The sequence below is a fragment of the Brachionichthys hirsutus genome, chromosome 6 (assembly GCF_040956055.1).
Source record: "Brachionichthys hirsutus isolate HB-005 chromosome 6, CSIRO-AGI_Bhir_v1, whole genome shotgun sequence".
Lineage (NCBI taxonomy): Eukaryota > Metazoa > Chordata > Actinopteri > Lophiiformes > Brachionichthyidae > Brachionichthys > Brachionichthys hirsutus.
The window spans coordinates 2,843,433-2,863,284 of NC_090902.1; the positions used below are offsets into that span (position 1 = coordinate 2,843,433).

At 45.5% G+C, this 19,852-nt stretch overlaps 3 protein-coding genes across 3 annotated transcripts; all 3 read left to right on the plus strand.

Moving 5' to 3' along the window:
- Positions 1–7,699: 7,699 nt before the first annotated feature.
- Positions 7,700–9,949, plus strand: gar1 (GAR1 homolog, ribonucleoprotein). The gene is made up of 7 exons (XM_068740499.1): positions 7,700–7,776; positions 8,035–8,212; positions 8,382–8,536; positions 8,647–8,706; positions 8,801–8,912; positions 9,101–9,250; positions 9,338–9,949. The coding sequence occupies exons 2-7, from the start codon at positions 8,050–8,052 to the stop codon at positions 9,346–9,348; spliced, it is 651 nt and encodes a 216-aa protein (XP_068596600.1). The 5' UTR covers positions 7,700–7,776; positions 8,035–8,049; the 3' UTR covers positions 9,349–9,949.
- A 302-nt stretch (positions 9,950–10,251) lies between these two features.
- Positions 10,252–13,243, plus strand: adh5 (alcohol dehydrogenase 5). Its single transcript, XM_068740387.1, has 9 exons — positions 10,252–10,305; positions 10,769–10,870; positions 10,978–11,119; positions 11,210–11,297; positions 11,428–11,647; positions 11,864–12,124; positions 12,266–12,401; positions 12,752–12,890; positions 13,019–13,243. Exons 1-9 carry the CDS (start codon positions 10,288–10,290, stop codon positions 13,041–13,043), a joined length of 1,131 nt encoding a protein of 376 aa, XP_068596488.1. The 5' UTR covers positions 10,252–10,287; the 3' UTR covers positions 13,044–13,243.
- A 531-nt stretch (positions 13,244–13,774) lies between these two features.
- LOC137894914 (eukaryotic translation initiation factor 4E-1A-like) lies at positions 13,775–16,664 on the plus strand. The gene is made up of 7 exons (XM_068740388.1): positions 13,775–13,792; positions 14,457–14,557; positions 14,685–14,780; positions 15,075–15,138; positions 16,074–16,223; positions 16,261–16,436; positions 16,550–16,664. The coding sequence occupies exons 1-7, from the start codon at positions 13,775–13,777 to the stop codon at positions 16,662–16,664; spliced, it is 720 nt and encodes a 239-aa protein (XP_068596489.1).
- The last annotated feature ends 3,188 nt before the right edge of the window (positions 16,665–19,852 follow it).

The following is a 19,852-nucleotide window of genomic DNA, read 5'->3' on the forward strand; positions in this document are numbered from 1 at the left end:
AGACTTTGTTGGGGTGTCCAGGGCTTAGGGATATTACTTTAAAAGCATCTTGGTGGGTGTTCCCGGGGCTGTCGCTCTGTCTTGTCCTGGCTGTTTGTTTGTCAGTCATTAGAGATCAGTCGGTGGGTAATGTTTTAAATCCAAATGGCAGTGATTATAGGGGGGGGGGGGGGTGAAGAGAGTCTAACTGTGTGCCCTCTGAAGTTAATAGTCAGTCAGCTTTAAGAGAAGCCATCTTCTGTTGCGATGCAATGATTTCTCCACTGGTCATCATAGAAATATATTTTTATCTTCATTCCGTCCGTTGCGGCCGATCAAAGTTCTCAGCGCTGTCATTGGACCCCCCCCCCCCTCCCCCTCCCTCCTCAAACATAAACCCCCATCTAGGCCGGGGGGGGGGGGGGCTCCAAGTACCTTAATAAAGCCCTAATCACTGGAAGCATTGTTTATTTTCTGTTGCACTGGCCCCAGGGCCACACAAATGTAAACCCTCTGGCAGTGTGGCTTTCCTTCAAAGCCCCGCGTGTCCACTAAATACCCTCAGAGATCTGAGACTTTTCCTCAATCATCCATTTCATTAACATCTGGACAAACTGATCCGGACTCTCCAGCACCAGTTTCATTCACTAAATGAGAGTAATCAATGCTTTTGCCCTACAAAAAAGAACCAAAAATGTCACATGGAGAGGAATTATCTGTCACCTTTTGCGAAGCCGCTTTGACTTCTTTACTCTTCACTCTTGTGTTCGCGCTTCAGGATTTGTCGCTGGTTTTACACAAGTCTGGTTAAGAGCAGCGATTTAATGCTGAACAATACAAGAGCAGTAAATGAAAAAATGTCAATGCAAAGCTAAAGTTCTGTGAAAATAGAGCGTACATAAGCACTTGAATAATAGGCAAACTATCATTTTGATTGACGAGCTCAAGCAAACAGGGCAATCTGTTGTTTTATCTTTTCTTTTTTTGTTGCACCAACTCTAAAACATTTTTGTGTATCTGTGGCGGCTAACAAATGTTTTAAAAAGATTAGTATAAGATAGTGTAAGCTTGGAGAATTTCTCAAGATTTGTGCATCCTGGTCAATGTGGGGACGACAGCACCCCCTTGTGGTCGTTGTTGTAGCTACACCCAACAGCAGGAGTTTTTCTTCCCAGAATAAAAGGCAGACAATAAATAAATATCAAATAATGGAAAAAAAAATAATAATAATATCGGGTCATGGATGTCCCTTAATAAAGTTTCTGTGCACCAAACATCATAGTGGGAAGCAAAAAAATAATAATAACCCATCACGTTTATTGCTGGCTGTCACTGCCAGATTTCCACCGTTTGCTCAGGGAACATCCCGTTCAAGCAAATGTGTTTGCTCATACTCTCAAGACATGTGGGCTGAGGAATGAAATATCAAACAGGACAACTGTTTAAATGGGATGCGCGCAAACTCACACAGCCGCACGTGCACACAGTCACACTCGCAGCCTTTTGTGTGTGCGATTGGAATACACCCACCCCCCACATGCTGCATTTCTCAAGCACAAGCAAAGGCGAAGCTGAGCACACACCTACGGACTCGCCGTGCCTCGGGCCTCCTGAATGAGGCCCTCTGTAAAGCCTGCTGAATGGTCAATGGCGGCACTGTAGGTTTTGCATGAATAATTTGTGGAGGAGAGGGCGACAAAGAGAGAGTGTGTGAGGCGGGAGGTGTGTCCTGTTGTGTTGGGGGGGCAGAGGAAGGCTAGATTAGCCGTGTGTCAGGGGACTCTAATGCAATTATGAGTGTTTGCCTACGCCATGTGTCCCCTTCCGTCTGCGCAGCGGCATCGGGACTGCACCCGCCACCATCCTCCCATTCAGCTCTCATTTGTTCTCAGTATTTATGCCACCCTGGGCCCCCCTAGTCCTCCCCCTCCTCCTCGTCTTCACCTCCCTCGCCTTCATTTGCTCCTTGCATCACTAATTAAAGTAAACCAATAAGGTTGGAGGAGGGACCAGATTGGATTCTACTAACAACTCAGAAGTTAAAAGAGACATTGATGAGGAGTGTTTTTGTTTTTTTTCTATTGAGTGTAGTGTGTGTGTGTGTGGGGGGGGGGGGGGGGGGTGTTTAAGAGGTTAGCGATGGCCTGCTTATTAGCTTTAGCTTTCTTAATTTCCCATTTTCTTTAGGACTCACATGTGATCAGCGACGATGTAACCCAGATTACAGATGATAGATAGATAGATAGATAGATAGAGGGCTTGGCTTGACCTCCTTCTTTTCACTATACCCTGGGAAACACATGACATTTCATTTTGGTGTATTTAGTGCGGAGGATGATATTAAGATAATCCGTGCTGCTGTTTGCGCTCAGGGATTTGGGAAGTCAATGCAATCATGAAGCACAGAGAGAAGACGAGGGGTTTTTGGTGAAGAGGTGGTGGCTGTCTGTTTTCTCAGCGAGGGGGCCGTGGCGATATCGTCCATGTTCCGCATTAAAAGTAGGACTTGACAGATTAAATGACTGCACTTTGTACTGGATCCTGGAATTTAGAGTGTGATAAATGAAACTTGTTTTTCTTTTCATATTGATGTTTGCGTATCAACCTCTGACACTGTGTTTCATGATGTCTGTGCTAATTCTATATATTTATTCCCTTATATTAATTTATTTCAGTTGTCCACGGAGAAACATTGAACATTAGCGCCCACCAGATTAATTCTTTGATTTTCAACGTAGCCGGCTCTAAACTACTTCCTCTGTGTCGATCAAACCTCCGCAGGTACGCCTAGCAAACAGTAAGCTATGGAACAGCTGAGATTGATGATACATTCTAGCGCTGATAATGAATGCGCTCTCATGTAAATGAATCCGTGCTCACTGCCAGCGGACGCTGGGAAGGTGGGATGTTTGTGGATGAGCAAATGAGCCACAATTATCGACCCAAAGTCTATTCTGCGGGTCGGGCCCGGTCCTTTCTGTGGTCAGGCAGTGGGCAGAGGAACAGCCATTTGTGGGCTTCCTCTTTGGACAACAGCGACTTGTCAGCAGGAGGAAGGGAAAACAGAGTGATGCACATCGAGGCGTCAGACCAACGGCGAGGATGACTCGTTAGGATCGTCTCTCTCCATGACTCAAAGGCAGAAATGCAACAAGCCAGACAGACGAGAGTCATCGTCTTATTATCAGACCCCCCCATCCCAACAAACCAGCCAACAGAATCACCTTGCAGGCATTCGTTCTTTTTGTCAAGAGACTATTGATTGTTCCATATACGAGCACACGCCTATTATTTTCTTTCAATCACACACACACACACACACACCTAAACCCCTTCCCAAGCATTCCCAGGAATCACCTGAGCGCCATGAGACTTTGGCAAAGTTGAGTGGTAAACTGTGCAGGCTTAGGAGGTACAGCTAAATCTCCCGGTGCTTTCCTCACGCTTGTGAACTTCTCCTTGGGGATTATCGGGGGGTAAACACATGAGATTTGAGAGAAGTTTCTTCCCCCCCACCCCCCCCACCTACCTCCAGCCTCCACATCAAATGATTCTGTTGACTCAATGTTGGCACAATGGGGAAGAGAAGCAGTGCGGCAGAACGGGATCTGGTTCAGCCCATGTCTGTCAAGCACAGGTTTAAATCTTCTGAGGCGGAATTATTTGATTTTTTTAAGGTGCTTTCATTTTTTTATGACAATAATTAAGTGAAACAGCAGAATCTGTACCTGTAATTGCAATATCACATTGTCTTTGTTACAGACGCGATTATTGGATCAGGTCATTCTATAATAAGATTGTTTTTTTGCACTAACTTTGTCGGCGTTTGACTCTTGCCCAAGCATGCTGGAAATGTTCTGTGTGACCAACAAGGGGAGCGACGCAGAGACCAAACAAAGGAGTGCCATGATAGCACCTTAGACCTAATCTCTCAATGACTACTTTACTGCAGCCGTCAGACAAAGCACAACAGAAGCTTAGAGCTGTCACGCATATAGCTCCTCGTGTGTGTGTGTGTGTGTGTGTGTGCAACTGTTGGTGTGTTTCATCTGTAATAGCCATGTGTGGTCCATCGAATCCGGGCCTGTGTCGTCTATTTATGTTGCACTTTAAGAATAAAATAGACGGTTTACAAAATACGAATCGTACGATCTCGCACGGCTCAATGAGAGAAGCGTGATATTATTGTTGCATCACAACCAGGCCTCGGAATGCACCATAGACTCGTGGGAAAAGGCCTATGCCTCCCTCTAGTTGTGTGTGTCTGTGTGTCTTCCTGCATGGTGCACTGATGCAGCAGAAGGTTTGCAGCCACTGTATCAGAATAAGCGTCCCGTTTGGCCTGAACGCACCAGTAAGCACTGCATCGTTCCGGCCTCCCCGGTGAAGCTGGGCAGATTCCACTGACACAGATGCTAAAGCTAACCGTGTCGGGGAAAGGCCGGGGGATGTCACAGGCAATGCCTGGCATTAGCCGCATAATGGCCAGGATTTGCTGATAAAACAGGGGCTTCACAGTGGCGGTCTTTAGCGACTTAAGTGGGCCGCTCTTCCAGAACCGTTGGAGCTGAAGCGTATATCCACTGATCTCTCTCTCTCTCTCTCTCTCTCTCTCTCTCTCTAACTCACTGTCTCTTTCTGAAGGGCTTTCCGCCCACAGTTTATTTTTTTCAGAGACTCTAATACAGCCCAGTTAATGTGATTTCATGTCTTGCGATATTCACCAAAGACCAAAGAAGTGGACAAAAGGATGTCCTGATAAAGCAGAGTGACGTCATTCCCAACATTCCAACAGTGGGAATGAGCCAGCCTGCAAAATATAGGTGCACTAAATAATCAGCAAAGGATCAGTTTGACTTCTGTCAATTACCGGTATATAATGTTAGTTAATGTTGTATTTGCTGGTGCTTCTTTTCGCCCCCCCCCCCCCCCCCCCCCCCGATTGTGGGACAATTATAGGACGACTAGATTGCCTATAGAAGTGGCAACGATGAAGATTCTGAAGTTCTCCTTCGACTGACCAGGTTGGATAGGATTAGAAATGAGACAATAAGAGTGACAGTGAATGTTGTATGTTTTGGAGACAAGGTCAGAGAGACCAGACTTCAATGGTCTGGACGTGTCCAGAGGAGAGACAGGGACTATATCGGTAGAAGGATGCTGAGGGTGGAACTGCCAGGGAACAGGACTAGAGGACGACCCAGGAGAAGATACATGGCCGTAGTGAGGGAGAACATGAGAGTGGCTGGTGTTGGGGAGGACGATGCAAAGGACAGGGTGAAGTGGAGAAGGTTGATTCGCTCTCAAGGAAATACAAACTGTACCAGCTCAAATTTCCCCAGACATGTCTTTATTTGTGTGAGAGCATTTACCTCACATTTCTGCTGTTTGTCAAATGCATTCATCCAACAGAGCTGTTTTAAGTAATAATAAAAAAAAATTAAATACAAATAAATAGAAATATAGAAGTGGAAAATCCTCAGGTGCGAAACATTAGCATCTGTTCAATGTAAATGTTCCTGCGTCAACGGATCCGTGAATCAGTGCAGCTCTGTCATGAAGCGCGGCGAGATCGACCCCCAAGACTGTGACCGACGCAGCGGTTGTGGTTCGAGTGGCACGGCCTCCCTGGATCAGCTGCAAAACGCTGCGACAATTGCCAAGGTTTTAGACTTCAAACACAAGGAGAAAAAAGAAAAACAGATCAAGGAGCTGTGGACGTCATTTATGGAGGGCTTTCCCTTTATAGATGAGGCAGACATTCACACACGCTTGTCCCCGTGAAGGCCTTACGTATCAGGAAGCATGTCCAAATGTCCAGAAACGGAAAAGCAAAGAAAGCTGCCAGGGTTATTCATTCGATCGGAACGGAATCTCGACAAACAGATTCCTTCCACTGTTATTTCAGTTCTCCATGGGAGGCATTCCTCAAACAACATTCTGTCTTCGGTCCTGACAGCGGGCGTCTGTCACTTTAGGCCGCCTCGTCTGCTCGTCTTAAATCAATATGTAATATTACCAAGGCCGAAATTTGGTAAGCTCGTCCACATGAGGCACCAGATCCAAGCTATTTGGATCTGGTGCCCCCCCCCATCCGCTGCACAAGGGTATTTAATTCCACTTTGCATTGATATCAAAACCAGACTCGCTGTAGCTGCCAAGTATAAAAATAAATGTAGTGAGAAATTGTCTTGATGTCAAGGCAGACGCTGCATGAATCCATGAAGTACTGTTTTTTGTATTTGTACACAAATGTACAGAATATTGTGTTTCTCCATTTCTGAAGCTCGAAATGAACAAAAAGAAATGCAAGCTTGTTGAAAACAAAGAATCATGTGCAGATAGAGGATATCCTTACAAAGATGGACGTTCAAACAGAAGAGCTTTTACCGGTACATGCCGCATGACCGCCATCTAGTGGCGGCTGGTGGTATAAAGTGAAACAAAGTAAGAGAAAGGAGAAACAGATTGTGTGCATCAGAAATATAAGACGCATTTCATATATATATATGAATATCAAAGCAAGGAAAATCTGTTCTCATTAGGGCTTCACTTCAGGTCAAGCTTCGTCTTGCCACAGACTGATAGCAGCGCGGATGCTAAAAAAAAAGGAAGAACAACAATCATTGGGATAATTGAAGTCATGAGTTAACCAGACCTATTAACAACTACATCAATTAACTAAATCAATTGTATTGTATTGAGGATAAAATAAGAAAATGATCTGGAAAAAGAATGAAACTTTTAAATTATGGTTTTTAACCCTAAAGAAGACAGAATCGATAACAATATAATGAACTGCAGACATACTGTGTTTGTGAACGTGCTGCACGGGACATTAATACGGGCTGCTGCTACCCTGCTTTGTTATAAAGGTCATTTTAATCAATCAGCTCGTACCTTTCCCCGCTTTTCAAAGTGTTAAAAGCGTCATTGATTTGCTCCGGTGTCAGGCTGTGGGTGATGAACTCGTCCAGCGTCAGCTTTTTGTTCATGTAGGCGCTCACCGGTTTCGGCACATCCTGGACACTCTTCCAGCCTTTGGGACGGGATGATGAAAAAAATACATTCAAGACACTACTTAAAGATGAAAACATTTCATGCAGCATTTTCTCCAAGTCAAACAAGAACCCAAACCCAAAGATGCAACGTAAGTTCACCTCCAAAGTAAGTCCCCTTGAGGGTGCGTCCCCACAGGAGCTTTTCAACCATGACCGTCATGGCCTCCGTCTCCGTCCAGCCAGCGTTGACACAGCCACCCCAGGCATCTGGCATCTGGGGTGGCTGTGGTGGCTGCGTTGCCCTAGAGCGGTGGCGCTCTAGGGCAACGCAAAAGAAACTACTCGTGGTAAATTCAAAAATATTTACAAATTAAAAACCTAGGATGAAATTAATGAAATAAAAAGTGTACGCTTCAAAGAAAGAGGCACCAACCATAACCGCCTGGTGGTTGTAAAGCCTGAATTTGACACGTATATTATTATAATAACAATAATGTATTATTATTATTATTAGAATAATACTAATTATTATTAATACTGTATATCAGTAATCACAACTTTATTTCACGCTTCGACTAATCAATACAAAGTCTGTCTCGTCATGCGGAACACCTCTTCTTACCTTGTTTCATAGGGAACATTATTTTAGGCAATTTTACGCCGACGCGAGTTACGACAGGGATTATTTTACGACAATTGCCGACACTGGCGACCTTTACGGCAGTCTTTAGTCACACGTGTTGTCATCACATGGAAGCGCATCGTCGTAAATAGCTGCAGCGAGCCGGTCGAACTCGTAAGTATCTTACTCAAGCTGCGTGTGGAACAAGTCGACGACGTCTTAACGTTTAGATTTATGAATGCGCGTTAAGTTCGTCGTAGGACGCGGCGCTAGCGTGATGTTAGCTAACGCACCGCGGCTTACACAATAGCGTTAGCTCGTTGAACGCGAGTTGAGCTGTGTGATTCTGTATTTAACCCAAACATGTATTTTATCTTGTGTTTTTTTTTTCCATTTCTTACCTGTCTTTTGTTTATGGCGTGTCTGTCGTAGAGGATTTGAAGGAAAATGTCTTACAGAGGAGGAGGAGGTGGACGAGGCGGCGGAAGAGGTGGAGGATTTAACCGTGGGGGAGGAGGGAGAGGCGGTGGAGGTTACGGAGGTTTCGGACGAGGCGGTGGCAGAGGTGGTTTCAATAGGCAAGATTACGGCCCCCCGGAATATGTCGTCGGTAAGACCTTTACGTCACAAACCGGTGTTTCGAACTGCTGCAGAAGCGCCTAGTGTCCACCATCAACCTAAAAGCTGTGCATTGATCAGAAGCCGCTAACGGAACACTCCAATATCAGATCATCATAGAATCAATGCTATTTGAACGCACTGTGATGTCTGCTCTGCAGCTGTTGGAGAGTTCATGCATCCCTGTGAAGATGACATTGTGTGTAAGTGCACAACAGAGGAAAACAAGGTTCCCTACTTCAACGCCCCAGTCTACTTGGAAAACAAGGAGCAAATCGGGAAGGTGGATGAAATATTCGGACAGATCCGACACTTTGTATCCTTTCTGCTCGTCCTCCATTTCAGATTGTGGAACTCTGAGATCATTTTGTTGCATAAAAACAATACGTCTGTCCTCCACATAAATTCCTTAACCGATGTTTTCAGTATTTTTCAGTTAAACTGTCTGAAAACATGAAGGCATCTTCATTTAAGAAGCTGCAGAAGGTATGAAGTACATCCAACATTTTAAAGTACATATATTTCATCACTAAAGGCATTCAAGTGTCTTTGTGTACTAATCAACAATGTGTCTTTTTAGTTTTATATCGATCCCATGAAGCTCCTCCCGCTGCAGAGGTTCCTCCCCAGGCCGCCGGGAGAGAAGGGCCCACCAAGAGGAGGCCGCGGTGGGCGGGGGGGCGGACGTGGAGGTGAGTCAATCAATCTTATTTGAATTGTCAGGGTTTTTTTTATTCTGCTTCGGCATGAATTCTGAAATAATTTCACACTTGATGGCCTAAGTTGTTGATTTAAAGTGGAAATAAACTTGGAGATCATTTTTTACTGTGTCAAAAATAATGTTTGGGGGGAGGTTGGTTAATTTTGCTTTCTTTTTTAGGTGGTTTTCGAGGTGGCAGGGGCGGACGTGGTGGCGGGTTTGGAGGAGGCCGAGGTGGAGGATTTGGAGGCGGACGTGGGGGCGGATTTGGCGGTGGCCGGGGCGGAGGCTTCAGGGGGAGAGGAGGCGGTGGTGCACGTGGGTTCAGAGGTCGGTCCTGCGTTTCCACTGTGGCACAAAGGTTTAGCCGTCCTTGTATGAAGGCGCTGACTTTTCACTGTTGTCGATTACTTGTAGGTGGGAGATGATCGGACTGTGTTGCTCTGCTGTGATGGCCCCATTCCAATCCTCTGCGAAAGCAAAAAGGCTTCTGCTGTACCAGTGGGGAGCCACGTGGACCCAGTGGGGACACTGCCTCTCATTTTAGAACTTGAGGATTCTTCCTTCCTTTTTTATTTTTGTACCAGATTGGAATGAATGACTGAGCTTCATGACTTTTATTTAAAGAGGTCATTTGTTTGTTTGCGTGTGAAATTACAAGGAAACTTGACCAGCTGTCAAAAAGATTACTTGGTCCCTTTTGTACACAAACATGTGAATACCTGTTCTGAGTGTTTAAAATGTAAGGTTTCTGTATTCTCGTTCTCCAAGTCACGGATTCACAAACATTCATATTTTCCAAACTACTATCCTGAGATGGGAGGTGTTGTAAATGAGACTGTAAATGCTCTTTGGTAAACATTTTGAAACTTATGATTTGTAAAGTCTGAAGCAGAATGTTGTCAGATTTGTGTCAAAGGCCTCGATTAAAGGGTGCTTTTGATCTTTGATTACTTTAAGTTCACAAATATTGGGAGTAGATGGCTGAGTTCCATCTTAATATTGCACGGCATGGTGTCAAAATAAAAAAGGAAGCTTTTCCTTGTTTAGTTTCAGTATGTACTGCAAAAATGTACATGCTGTTGCATTTTACATTTACACTTTAATACATTTAAAGACATTTTCCTAAATGGCAGCAGTTTAATATTTGAAGCGTGATTTGAAACAGCGAAAAATATATTCTCCAATATAAACAAGCCGCTGACGGAGTTCTCCGACATTTATATCGGCGTCCTTTTTGAATTAAACAGAAAGCGGTCTGCGTCTTACGTCACCGACGTTCTCGTTTCTGATTGGTCCGGAAGCGCTCTTCTTTACGGCTGGCTCCGCCCCTCCTCCCGTCGCCCTCTCCTGCTGAAAGAAGGAACATGGAGACAGCAGGGAAAGTAAGTACACGTTCACGCAAAGCGGACAACAAACCCTCTTTGTGCAGCATGTGAAAAGTACACAGTTTGGAGAAGGTGACTTTAACAAGCCGCGTATAAATGCTGTTTTCTGCCGAGGAACTGACGTGAATGTGGCCAAAAAGCGAGTTGCGTCACGCGAGGTTCATTCTGTTCTTTAGCATTTGCAAGTTGAGACAATGATGTCTTTATTTGATAGTAGTTTAATGTGAGTAAAAATATTTGTATAATGCTCTGCATCGTGATTTCTGTCGGGTATCAAAACACCGGAGTCAATTGATTTAATATGAAAGCGAGCTACTGAAGGTGGTGTGTATGTATTACGTAAAAGCCGTTGAGGTCGAAGGTCAGTGCTGCTGCTCGCTCGACACGTGACAGGTGCAGCGACGTCTCTGCTTTGACTGGACTCGTACCTGAATCATTGTTCTGTGTATGCCGCATGCAGGTGATCAAGTGTAAAGCAGCGGTTGCTTGGGAGCCTAATAAGCCTCTCTCCATCGAGGAAGTGGAGCTCGCCCCGCCCAAGGCTCAGGAAGTCCGCATCAAGGTAAATCAGGCGGTGTGTGTGTGGATGTGTGTGTGTGTGTGTGTCCGCTCAGTCAGACCGTTTTAACAGAGCCCAACACCCTCTTGGTGCGATGCTGTGTCTGCCAGCTTTCTGCCACAGCTGTCTGTCACACAGACGCCTACACCCTGAGCGGCAGCGACCCCGAGGGGATCTTCCCCGTCATCCTGGGCCACGAGGGGGCCGGGATCGTTGAGAGCGTTGGCGAGGGGGTCACCAAATTCAAGCCAGGTACGACGGCGATCACAGACGAGATGTTGACATTTGAACTACAGTTTCGAGCTCGAATGAGTTACTCTTTTCCGTTTTCTCTTCACCGAGGCGACGCTGTCATCCCGTTGTATGTGCCCCAATGTGGTGAATGCAAATTCTGCAAAAACCCCAAGACCAACCTCTGCCAGAAAATCCGGTAGCCTTTTCAGACTAATTAATGCAAACTTGCGTCGGTGAAAGTAGTCGAGACAGATTTTTATTTCTGCCCCCCTCCCCTCCCCCAAGGCCCTGAAGTAATTGGATCTTTTGCTCCCCCTCCCCTGCAGAGTAACCCAGGGCAAGGGCCTGCTCCCTGATGGTACCTCCCGCTTCACATGCAAGGGAAAGCAAGTGTTTCACTTCATGGGAACCAGCACCTTCTCAGAGTACACCGTGGTGGCCGACATCTCTCTGGCCAAAGTGAACCAAGCGGCTCCTCTGGATAAAGTGTGCCTTCTCGGATGTGGCATTTCTACCGGCTACGGCGCCGCTCTTAATACCGCCAAGGTGATTATCGCAGGCCCGCGGGCCACGCTGCAGTATTAAAGAACAATGTATCGGTGCCAGAATTGAATTCTGACGTGCGTTTGGGGAAAGTTGCGAGGCGTCTTATTATAATAAACTCGTTGTGCAGAGCGACCGTGTCACCGGAAGGACAGAACATTTTGCGTGAGGTCTTATTTCAAATTACCTGAGCTTGCTTGCATAATCGTGTGCATTCAGGTTGAGCCCGGGTCCACTTGCGCCGTATTCGGCTTGGGAGCTGTTGGCCTGGCTGCTGTGATGGGCTGCAAGGTTGCCGGGGCAACCAGGATCATTGGCGTGGACATCAACCCTGCAAAGTATGAGAAAGCCAAGGAGTTTGGAGCCACTGAGTTTGTGAACCCCAAAGATCACAGCAAGCCCATCCAGGAGGTTCTGGTGGAGATGACCGACGGAGGTGTGGATTACTCTTTCGAGTGCATCGGGAATGTCAGCATAATGGTGAGATTGGCTCTGCTTTCGGATTAGACTGTGAGGACATCATGTAGGAGTAGCGACAAGCAATTATGTGAATCCATGAAGCTCATCCTGGGCGCACTGCAGCTGCTAAAATAAAACCCCTCTCCATGTTTTGTATGTCAGAGAGCTGCTCTGGAGGCCTGCCACAAAGGCTGGGGTGAAAGTGTCATCATCGGGGTAGCCGGGGCTGGACAGGAGATCTCCACCAGACCGTTTCAGCTGGTGACGGGCCGAGTGTGGAGGGGAACCGCCTTTGGAGGTGACTCGAAGGGCAAAAAAAAGAATTGTGTCATGAAGTGTTTAGCCTTTACTTTATTGAGGTAGAAGTTGACAGGTTTCAATTTAAGATCAAACTAATCCGTCGGGTCTGTAATGAGGTAGAAGCTGGCGATTTCAGAATGCTAAATAATGGAGTCAGTCATTTACGGCCTTTTCTCGGTTCTACCAGAGAACGTAGATTATGTGAAAACACACCTTGGAGAATGATTGATTATTTGGGTTGGCTAGTACGTGCCCTGCACCGGCCCCTTTTAAAATTACTGCAGGTCATTGTGTGTTTCCCTGAAATAAAAATGCATTTGCTCAGCTGGATTTTCTATTAACCCTCAGGCTGGAAAAGTGTGGAGAGCGTTCCTAAACTGGTGGATGATTATTTAAACAAAAAGCTGAAGGTGGATGAGTTTGTTACCGACACGCTGCCCTTTGAGAAGATTAACGAGGCGTTTGACCTCATGCACGCAGGAAAGGGGTGAGAGGAACATTGCATTGCTAGTCAGTGCATTAAATCACGTTTGTGCCAGTTTCCCTTGTTCATAAATCCCTTTCCTGTTGAATTCAGTTATTTCAGAACCTAATTGCCTTCATTTTTCTCGACAGTATCCGCACAGTGCTGAAATTCTGAAGCGCCTGAAACGCTGGCATCCTTCACGTCGGACCTTTTAAGCGACTTCTGTCCACAGTTGCAGCACTTGATACATTTTTCCCGGCCTTCTTCACTTCTTTTAGTGATGCAATGCTCATCATCAAAACAACCCTTGTGTGCAAACAGCAAAGCTCTTTGAATAGAAAAACAACCATTAAAAGTTTTTGGTGAAACATCGAGTCTGTTTCTGTTCTGTTTTGGGTTTTGTTTTTACCAGATGCTTGATATTGTGCAGTCTATTTGATAAATGATTCAGCAGTGATTCAATACTTTAAAAATGGAAAATATATTCCACTTTAATGAATAAAAAAATATATATTTTATTTAACATGCATTTACATTTGTTAAGCTTATTACTAGCTTTCCAAACAGCACATTTACCACAGCCCTGTAGGATCACATGAACCTACTTGACGTAAACAAAAGTTGTGGTGCCTGCAATCCTGACTAAACGTACAGAAAGCACGGATTAGGAATGTATTTCACCAAGGGGGTATTGTCACGTCTGAATTATTGAGTAATAGTAATAAAAACTTAATGTAAGAACATTCTAGGCTGATTTTGATGTGATTCAAGCATCCTATTCTCACATAAAAGAGAACCATGGTTTACAGAGGTAGTGTCCTTTGCGCATGCGCGGTGCGGAACCCACTCGGTCCAATCAACTATTTCAGCACGAGCCAAAACCAGGTACTCGAGACTTCCAGAAGATGGCGACCGCCGTGTTGGTGAGTTTGCTGCGCCACGCCGGTCGCTAACTGGCCCGGTTGAGTTCTTCGCGTCTCTGTCTTTTTTATTTATTTATTAAAACAAGGGTGATAAAAACCCACCGACTTTTATGTTTGGACGGCCAGCCTCGGTTATGTCGGTAAACGGTCCCGTTATTAGATGATACCTTCGCAGGTAACGTGTCGTTAGCCAGACGGTAGTAAATTAGCGACAGTGTTTAACCGTTTAAAGTATTATGTAATGACGAAAGTTACGGCTAAAGTGTCGCCAACCGACGGACTCCCACTCGGATAACACGGGGCGTGGGCACTATTTTTTTTTTTTAACCAAATCTTTAGTTTTGGTGGGTGAACGGGGGGGGGGGCGCGTCACCTGACGGCCGTCTCGTGTGGCGCAACAGCGGGCAGGGCTCCGACAGACACCTCGCTGAAAGTCAAGTCGCGCTGGTCTGAGAATGAACTTCTGCTAAATTATAACCCAAGATCCACTCATCGACAGAAAGACACTAGAAGCGGTTTACAAACAGCTTTTCTTTTGCCTTAGTTACGTTTAATCGAACCACGACAGTGAGAATCGATTTAACGCACATTTTAGATATTTCTCCATAGTCCTTTCTAAAAAGCTGTATATATTCACTTTCTCCCCCCCCCCCCCCCCCCCCAGTTGTCAACAGCAGCTTCTGAAGATCCTGGAAAGGAAAATTTCCAAGAAGTAATTTCAAATGTTGTGATTTCCGAAGTGTTCAAGCATCCATTACAAAACAAGTAAGTCTACAACGTTATGATTCTGTAGATTCCCCGCCACAGCGTGACGAACGTTCGCCGAACGAAACATAAACGTGTCACACGACGGCGTGCGTTTAGGCTCTAATCAGGTCTGTTTGGTTTTCAGATGGGCTCTGTGGTTTTTCAAGAACGACAAAAGCAAAACGTGGCAGGCCAACCTTCGTCTCATCTCCAAATTTGACGCGGTGGAAGACTTCTGGGCGTAAGTACCGTCTTTAACACCATGTTGTTGTTGCCTTGGACCGATTCCGAACCTTTTTCTCTTTCTCTCTTCTCAAAATGGGTTCTGTCATTTGGTTAAGGTGGAAAAATAAATCTAAATGCTGATCGTAAAGAAAATGGATCTAATTTAACAAAGCAAACAAACTGTTTTCTAATCCGTGGGTTTAGTTTTACTCTGTGATGCTGTCGCCGGGTCAAAGGTGTCGGACGTACAAAGAGTTCGTAGCGTGCGACTCATTCCGGCTGCTGACACAAACTCCTCTGTCCTTCCCAGATTGTACAATCACATTCAGCTTCCAAGCAACTTGATGTCTGGCTGTGACTACTCGCTCTTTAAGGTAAGTTTGTTTCACTTTGAGTGTGCTGTAAGCCTCAGTTAACAGGATGCTGAAAGAAAGCCGAGACGAGCAGTGGGAGCAGCCTCGACTCGTTCAGCAGCAGCATGAAGCTAATCTTCCTCCAGGCCTGCATCAGGAGAGATTGTGCTGCCAGTCTCTGTCGTCTTAAGAAGAGCTTGAGCTTCTGCGTTCCGTAGCTATTCATGATCATTCAAAGGAGCATGGCGGGGTTACGGTTTCCATTTATCCGGTGCCGTAGTTCAGGTGCGCTTCAGAGAGACACACGAGAAACGACTATAAAAAGGAGTCGGGATGGGTGATCCGTCCATTTGAGTCTCTCTGGCTTGTGACCCGCCATCATCAGTCTCGTACAGTAATGTCAGAATCAAAACCGAGTTTACGCTAGATGAGGTTTGCACTTCACGGCTCCATCCCATAATAGTCTCTGAATGCTGCAGAGTCCAGATCGTCTGTTGTGGGAATCCATCATTGGACAGAGACAGAAGATGGAAAGGGGGGTGTTTCGTACCCCGGTGTAGCGGCGAGATTAAACAATAATCTGAAACGAGACGAGATGTTTGACGGCTTTTTATTGTTTTACTTGCTTGATTTTGTTCAGCTTTTAGAGTCCTGACTGTTCGGCCCACGACTTTTTCCACTCAGCGCTTAATTTCTGAATGCGACTGAAGTTGGGAGTGAATGGTGGTTGCTGTGATACGCTGGTATTGATGATCACCTCTATCTAAAAATAAATCAATTAGAGTTTGCGAATTGAGCTGACGCTAAGAGGAATCGGGAAATGGATGAAGTCACGAGACGCGTTTATTCCAGCTTAATGCATCTCAGAGTCAAAGATGAGCAACACAAGCTGTGATGTCATCCATCACAACGTAAAGAGCGCAGTCTGGAGAGATTCGACTCTCTTTCCTCCTCAGGATGGGATCGAGCCGATGTGGGAGGACGAACAGAACCGGCGAGGCGGCCGCTGGCTGATTACGCTATCAAAGCAGCAGCGCCGATCGGACCTCGATCATTTCTGGTTGGAGACGGTGCGTCCGGTCCTTCGTTTCGGCCAATCGGCTTCAGTCTGTCTGTGTCATTAGATCGCTCCTCCACAAGAAGGCATTTGAAAAGTCTCGTATTGTCTCTTTACCGCAGCTCATGTGTCTCGTCGGCGAAGCGTTCGATAACTACAGCGACGACGTGTGCGGAGCCGTCATCAACGTCCGAAACAAAGGAGACAAGATAGCAGTATGGACCACCGACCAAGAAAACAAGGACGCCATCACGCACATCGGGTGAGTGGAGATGTCCCGGTGACGAATGCAGCATCCTACTATTGACATGATGGAATCAGCAGCTTGTAATGACGTTGACACGATATATTTCTAACATGCTTTGTCTCTTTTAGGCGTGTGTATAAAGAGAGATTAGGCGTCCCACCGAAAGTGATCATCGGCTACCAGTCGCACGCCGACACGGCCACGAAGAGCAGCTCCCTCACCAAGAACAAGTTCGTCGCCTGAGGACCGTTGAGTGGAGCCATCAGCTCTGCGTTTGGTTTTGTTTTTGTTTTCCTCTCAGTATTATTGTCTGTTATTCCATGAATAACTGGACACATTGTTCCACCAAGTGGAGATAAAATAGCTTCTGTTTTGCTGCCCGATTTGTCACCACGTTGCCAAAGCCTTTCTTTCTGTGGAGTTAAAATGTAGCGCTATTGTTTGGAGAGCTTTTTCTCTGTGGTGAACTGAAGAGAAGTAAAGTTCTCTCCTTGAATTCACTTTTGTGGAGACTGTCTACTCATTATTTCGAATGACTTGGCGTTCAGGACAGAAAACGACGCCCCCGATCAGTGCGAGCTGCGGCGATGTTTGCCGTCTCGGTGGGTTCGGGTGTTCTATGATTTATTTAATCTATGCAGTCCAATCTGACCCCCCCCCCCCCCACACCCTCTGAAAGTGAAAACTGAACCAACAAATGAACAAGGAACCTTAATTTTGTATTGTGACCAATGTTCTGACACGCTTCTTGCACTTTGTTCTTTAAAATATTAGTTCTTAGTTTGCACTCTCGTTCCTTATTAAGCACCTTGTGCAATGTGTAAATAGTAGACTTTGTTGCTGTGCCGCTCAGATAAAAATGAAAGTTCACACTAAGCTGTGATCACATGATGTCTAAGCTTTCTCACTTGAGTTAAGTATAACTCTGATATGAATGACTGAGATTATATGAGTTAATAACCCTTTAGAACTTTGGAAGGGGAGTATTCTGTCCTTCCAAATGTATGTTTTCTTGCCGAGTGCCCTTGGTGCCACAGTACTGTGTTCAAAGGTTTACGTGTTCATTTGGTTTGTGTTGAGTTGATTTATATATTGCATATCACATTTTCATTTTTGGCATAAGCAAAAATACAAATGCATTGCCTCATGTATTTAGGCACCAAGTTTATCAGAGTGATTTGAATAAACACACAATGAAGTGAAGTCTGACTTAAACACCGTTTTATTTCAGTGGGTGATATTCTGTTTGAGGCAGGAAAGTCACACGATGTGCCATTTTATATTAAAAGACACGAGGAGCATGTTGATTTAACCTTTATTAACTGGAAGCCGTATGTTGGCCTTTAATGGGAGGTTCAACACTATTACCTTCAATATCTCTTCAGGTTTAGCTTTTATTGATGCCCTGTGGGGAGAAATTCAATTTGACACAATAGTGGAAGGCAAGAAGTCCCAGAAAAATAACCCGGAAAAATGAGAATGGATTAAAATTAAGATAAAAGCAGTCTCCAGTAAAATCGATGCCCCCCCCCCCCCCCCATGTTTCTTTGTTACCTCATATTCACCAGTTTGTTTATCCCCTATTTCAAGGAGATAAACTGCTCCAGTCATTTATGACCCAGCACATCCTTGCCTTTATAGCTGTAGCATGCACACTGCATCTGGGCTTGACAAGCATCAGCAGGGGTTTCCAGACTTCTCTCTCTCCTCCAGCTCTTCAGGGGGGGGTTCTGAGGCGTTCCCATGCAGGCCAGCCGAGAGACATAGTCTCTCCAGCGAGTCCTATAGCTCTTCCTCAAGGACTCCTCACGGTGGGACATGCCCGGAACACCTCCCCAGGGAGGCAAACCGAAACAGATGCCCCCAGCCACCTCAGCTGACGCCACTCTGAAACATTTTCCACAGGGGGGCAGTAAAGCTTCACTCTTTCGCACGCTTTCCTTCTTGCATCCATCTGCCAGCAGAGGGAAATTGGGATTCCGCTGCACACAGTGGGTAAAGAATATATCTGTAAATAGCAGCAGCTGGGCATCTTATTTATTTATATACGCAACGATCGGGAAGCCCAAAAAAAGAAAAAAACGCACACACATTACAATTCCCTTCTATCGCCGAGGGCAACTGTCAACCTCCTGCTCACCGGTCCCTGTACTGCTCACAAAGGAGGCGCAGGCAGGGAGTCAAGCGATGCACCCTCCACTTGACTGATGTTTTTCGTACCACCTTCGACTTCTAAGTGCAGGAGTTAGAAACCCTGTGACATGACACCGCCCTGGAAGATGCTGCAACCTAAAACGCTGCTGACAGTTCCACGGCGTCTGCGAGGGCTTCCAGCTCCTTCCGTTTCATGACAGATGTCTCGTTTCTCCTTCCCAACGGCTGCTTCTGGATCCCGAGCTCAGCCCACAGCAGGGAGGCTCTCATCCACTCGGCTCTGAGGACCCGATCCTCGAATCAACATCAATCTTGTCATCTGTCTGCTTGAATCAGGGAGAGGGAGGAATCCACTACAATCTGCAGAGGGAAATACGTGCATGCATGCTGCATGGAACTCGTGCTGCACGTGGAGCAGAAAACAAAACATCTCAGGAGAGTTGATTCTCCTGAGATAGTTTTGATAATAAATGCTTTTGAAATGCTTACTCGAACGTCAATAACCGATGTCCACCGGTGGCGAGCATTGATTGTGATGTCATTTCGTTTTGGGTAAATATCAGTCTGCTGCAAGTGAGTTTACTAATGCAGCATCGGGATTATTACCGGTGAGAGTTGATACAAGAATCAACAAATCAAATCTGTGCACTGAAAATACAATGAGATGACTCGATGGAGCGGGTGGTGGTGGAGAACGAGGAGGAGGAGGAGGAGGAGGGTTGTGGATCTCGCCATCCTGGAATGACAGCAAAAAGAGTGACGGCATGTTTTAAGGTTCGAGTTTAGGTCCAGCCTCAAGTTTGTGATTGGCTTTATGCAACTAAGAGCTCAAGGTTTGGAAAAGTCGATCTTCTCATTCACATTCTGACAGTTGAGTTGTTCTGTCTCAGCTTTTATTTTTTAGACACAATAGTTTAATCACTAGGTTTGGCATAAGCATATATCTATTTTCCATTGGGAAATATGACAGATATGTTTAATAGAAAAGGGTTTGTAAGGAAACAACACTTTCTTGACTCTTTCAACAGTCTGTGGGGCAGTCGACACTTGGATTGGGCGGCGCAACTCATATTTACTTCAACCTGAGCCATGTTCGTGCATTTAACGGCCCAATGGTTCATGTTTAAAGCACCAAGATTCCAATTTGATCAAGTCATTATCAATATACCACTTTCTTGTCTTGCTGGAGAGGATTACGTACCGTATAGTAGTTTATCACAGCATGAACAGGACGGGACTTATTTATTAGACTTTGGTGGTTGCTCTGACTTTAGACT

Excerpts from the sequence above, each read along its gene's own strand:
- LOC137894914 (XM_068740388.1), top strand. Across the intron at positions 14,781-15,074 it reads GCGGTGGAAGACTTCTGGGC|ATTGTACAATCACATTCAGC; the intron begins GTAAGTACCGTC and ends TGTCCTTCCCAG. Across the intron at positions 16,437-16,549 it reads GACGCCATCACGCACATCGG|GCGTGTGTATAAAGAGAGAT; the intron begins GTGAGTGGAGAT and ends TGTCTCTTTTAG.
- gar1 (XM_068740499.1), top strand. The coding sequence starts at position 8,050 with ATGTCTTACAGAGGAGGAGGAGGTGGACGAGGCGGCGGAAGAGGTGGA. Across the intron at positions 8,213-8,381 it reads CCCCCCGGAATATGTCGTCG|CTGTTGGAGAGTTCATGCAT; the intron begins GTAAGACCTTTA and ends TCTGCTCTGCAG. Across the intron at positions 8,913-9,100 it reads GCGGGGGGGCGGACGTGGAG|GTGGTTTTCGAGGTGGCAGG; the intron begins GTGAGTCAATCA and ends TTTCTTTTTTAG.
- adh5 (XM_068740387.1), top strand. Across the intron at positions 10,871-10,977 it reads CTCAGGAAGTCCGCATCAAG|CTTTCTGCCACAGCTGTCTG; the intron begins GTAAATCAGGCG and ends TGTGTCTGCCAG. Across the intron at positions 12,891-13,018 it reads CTCATGCACGCAGGAAAGGG|TATCCGCACAGTGCTGAAAT; the intron begins GTGAGAGGAACA and ends TTTTCTCGACAG.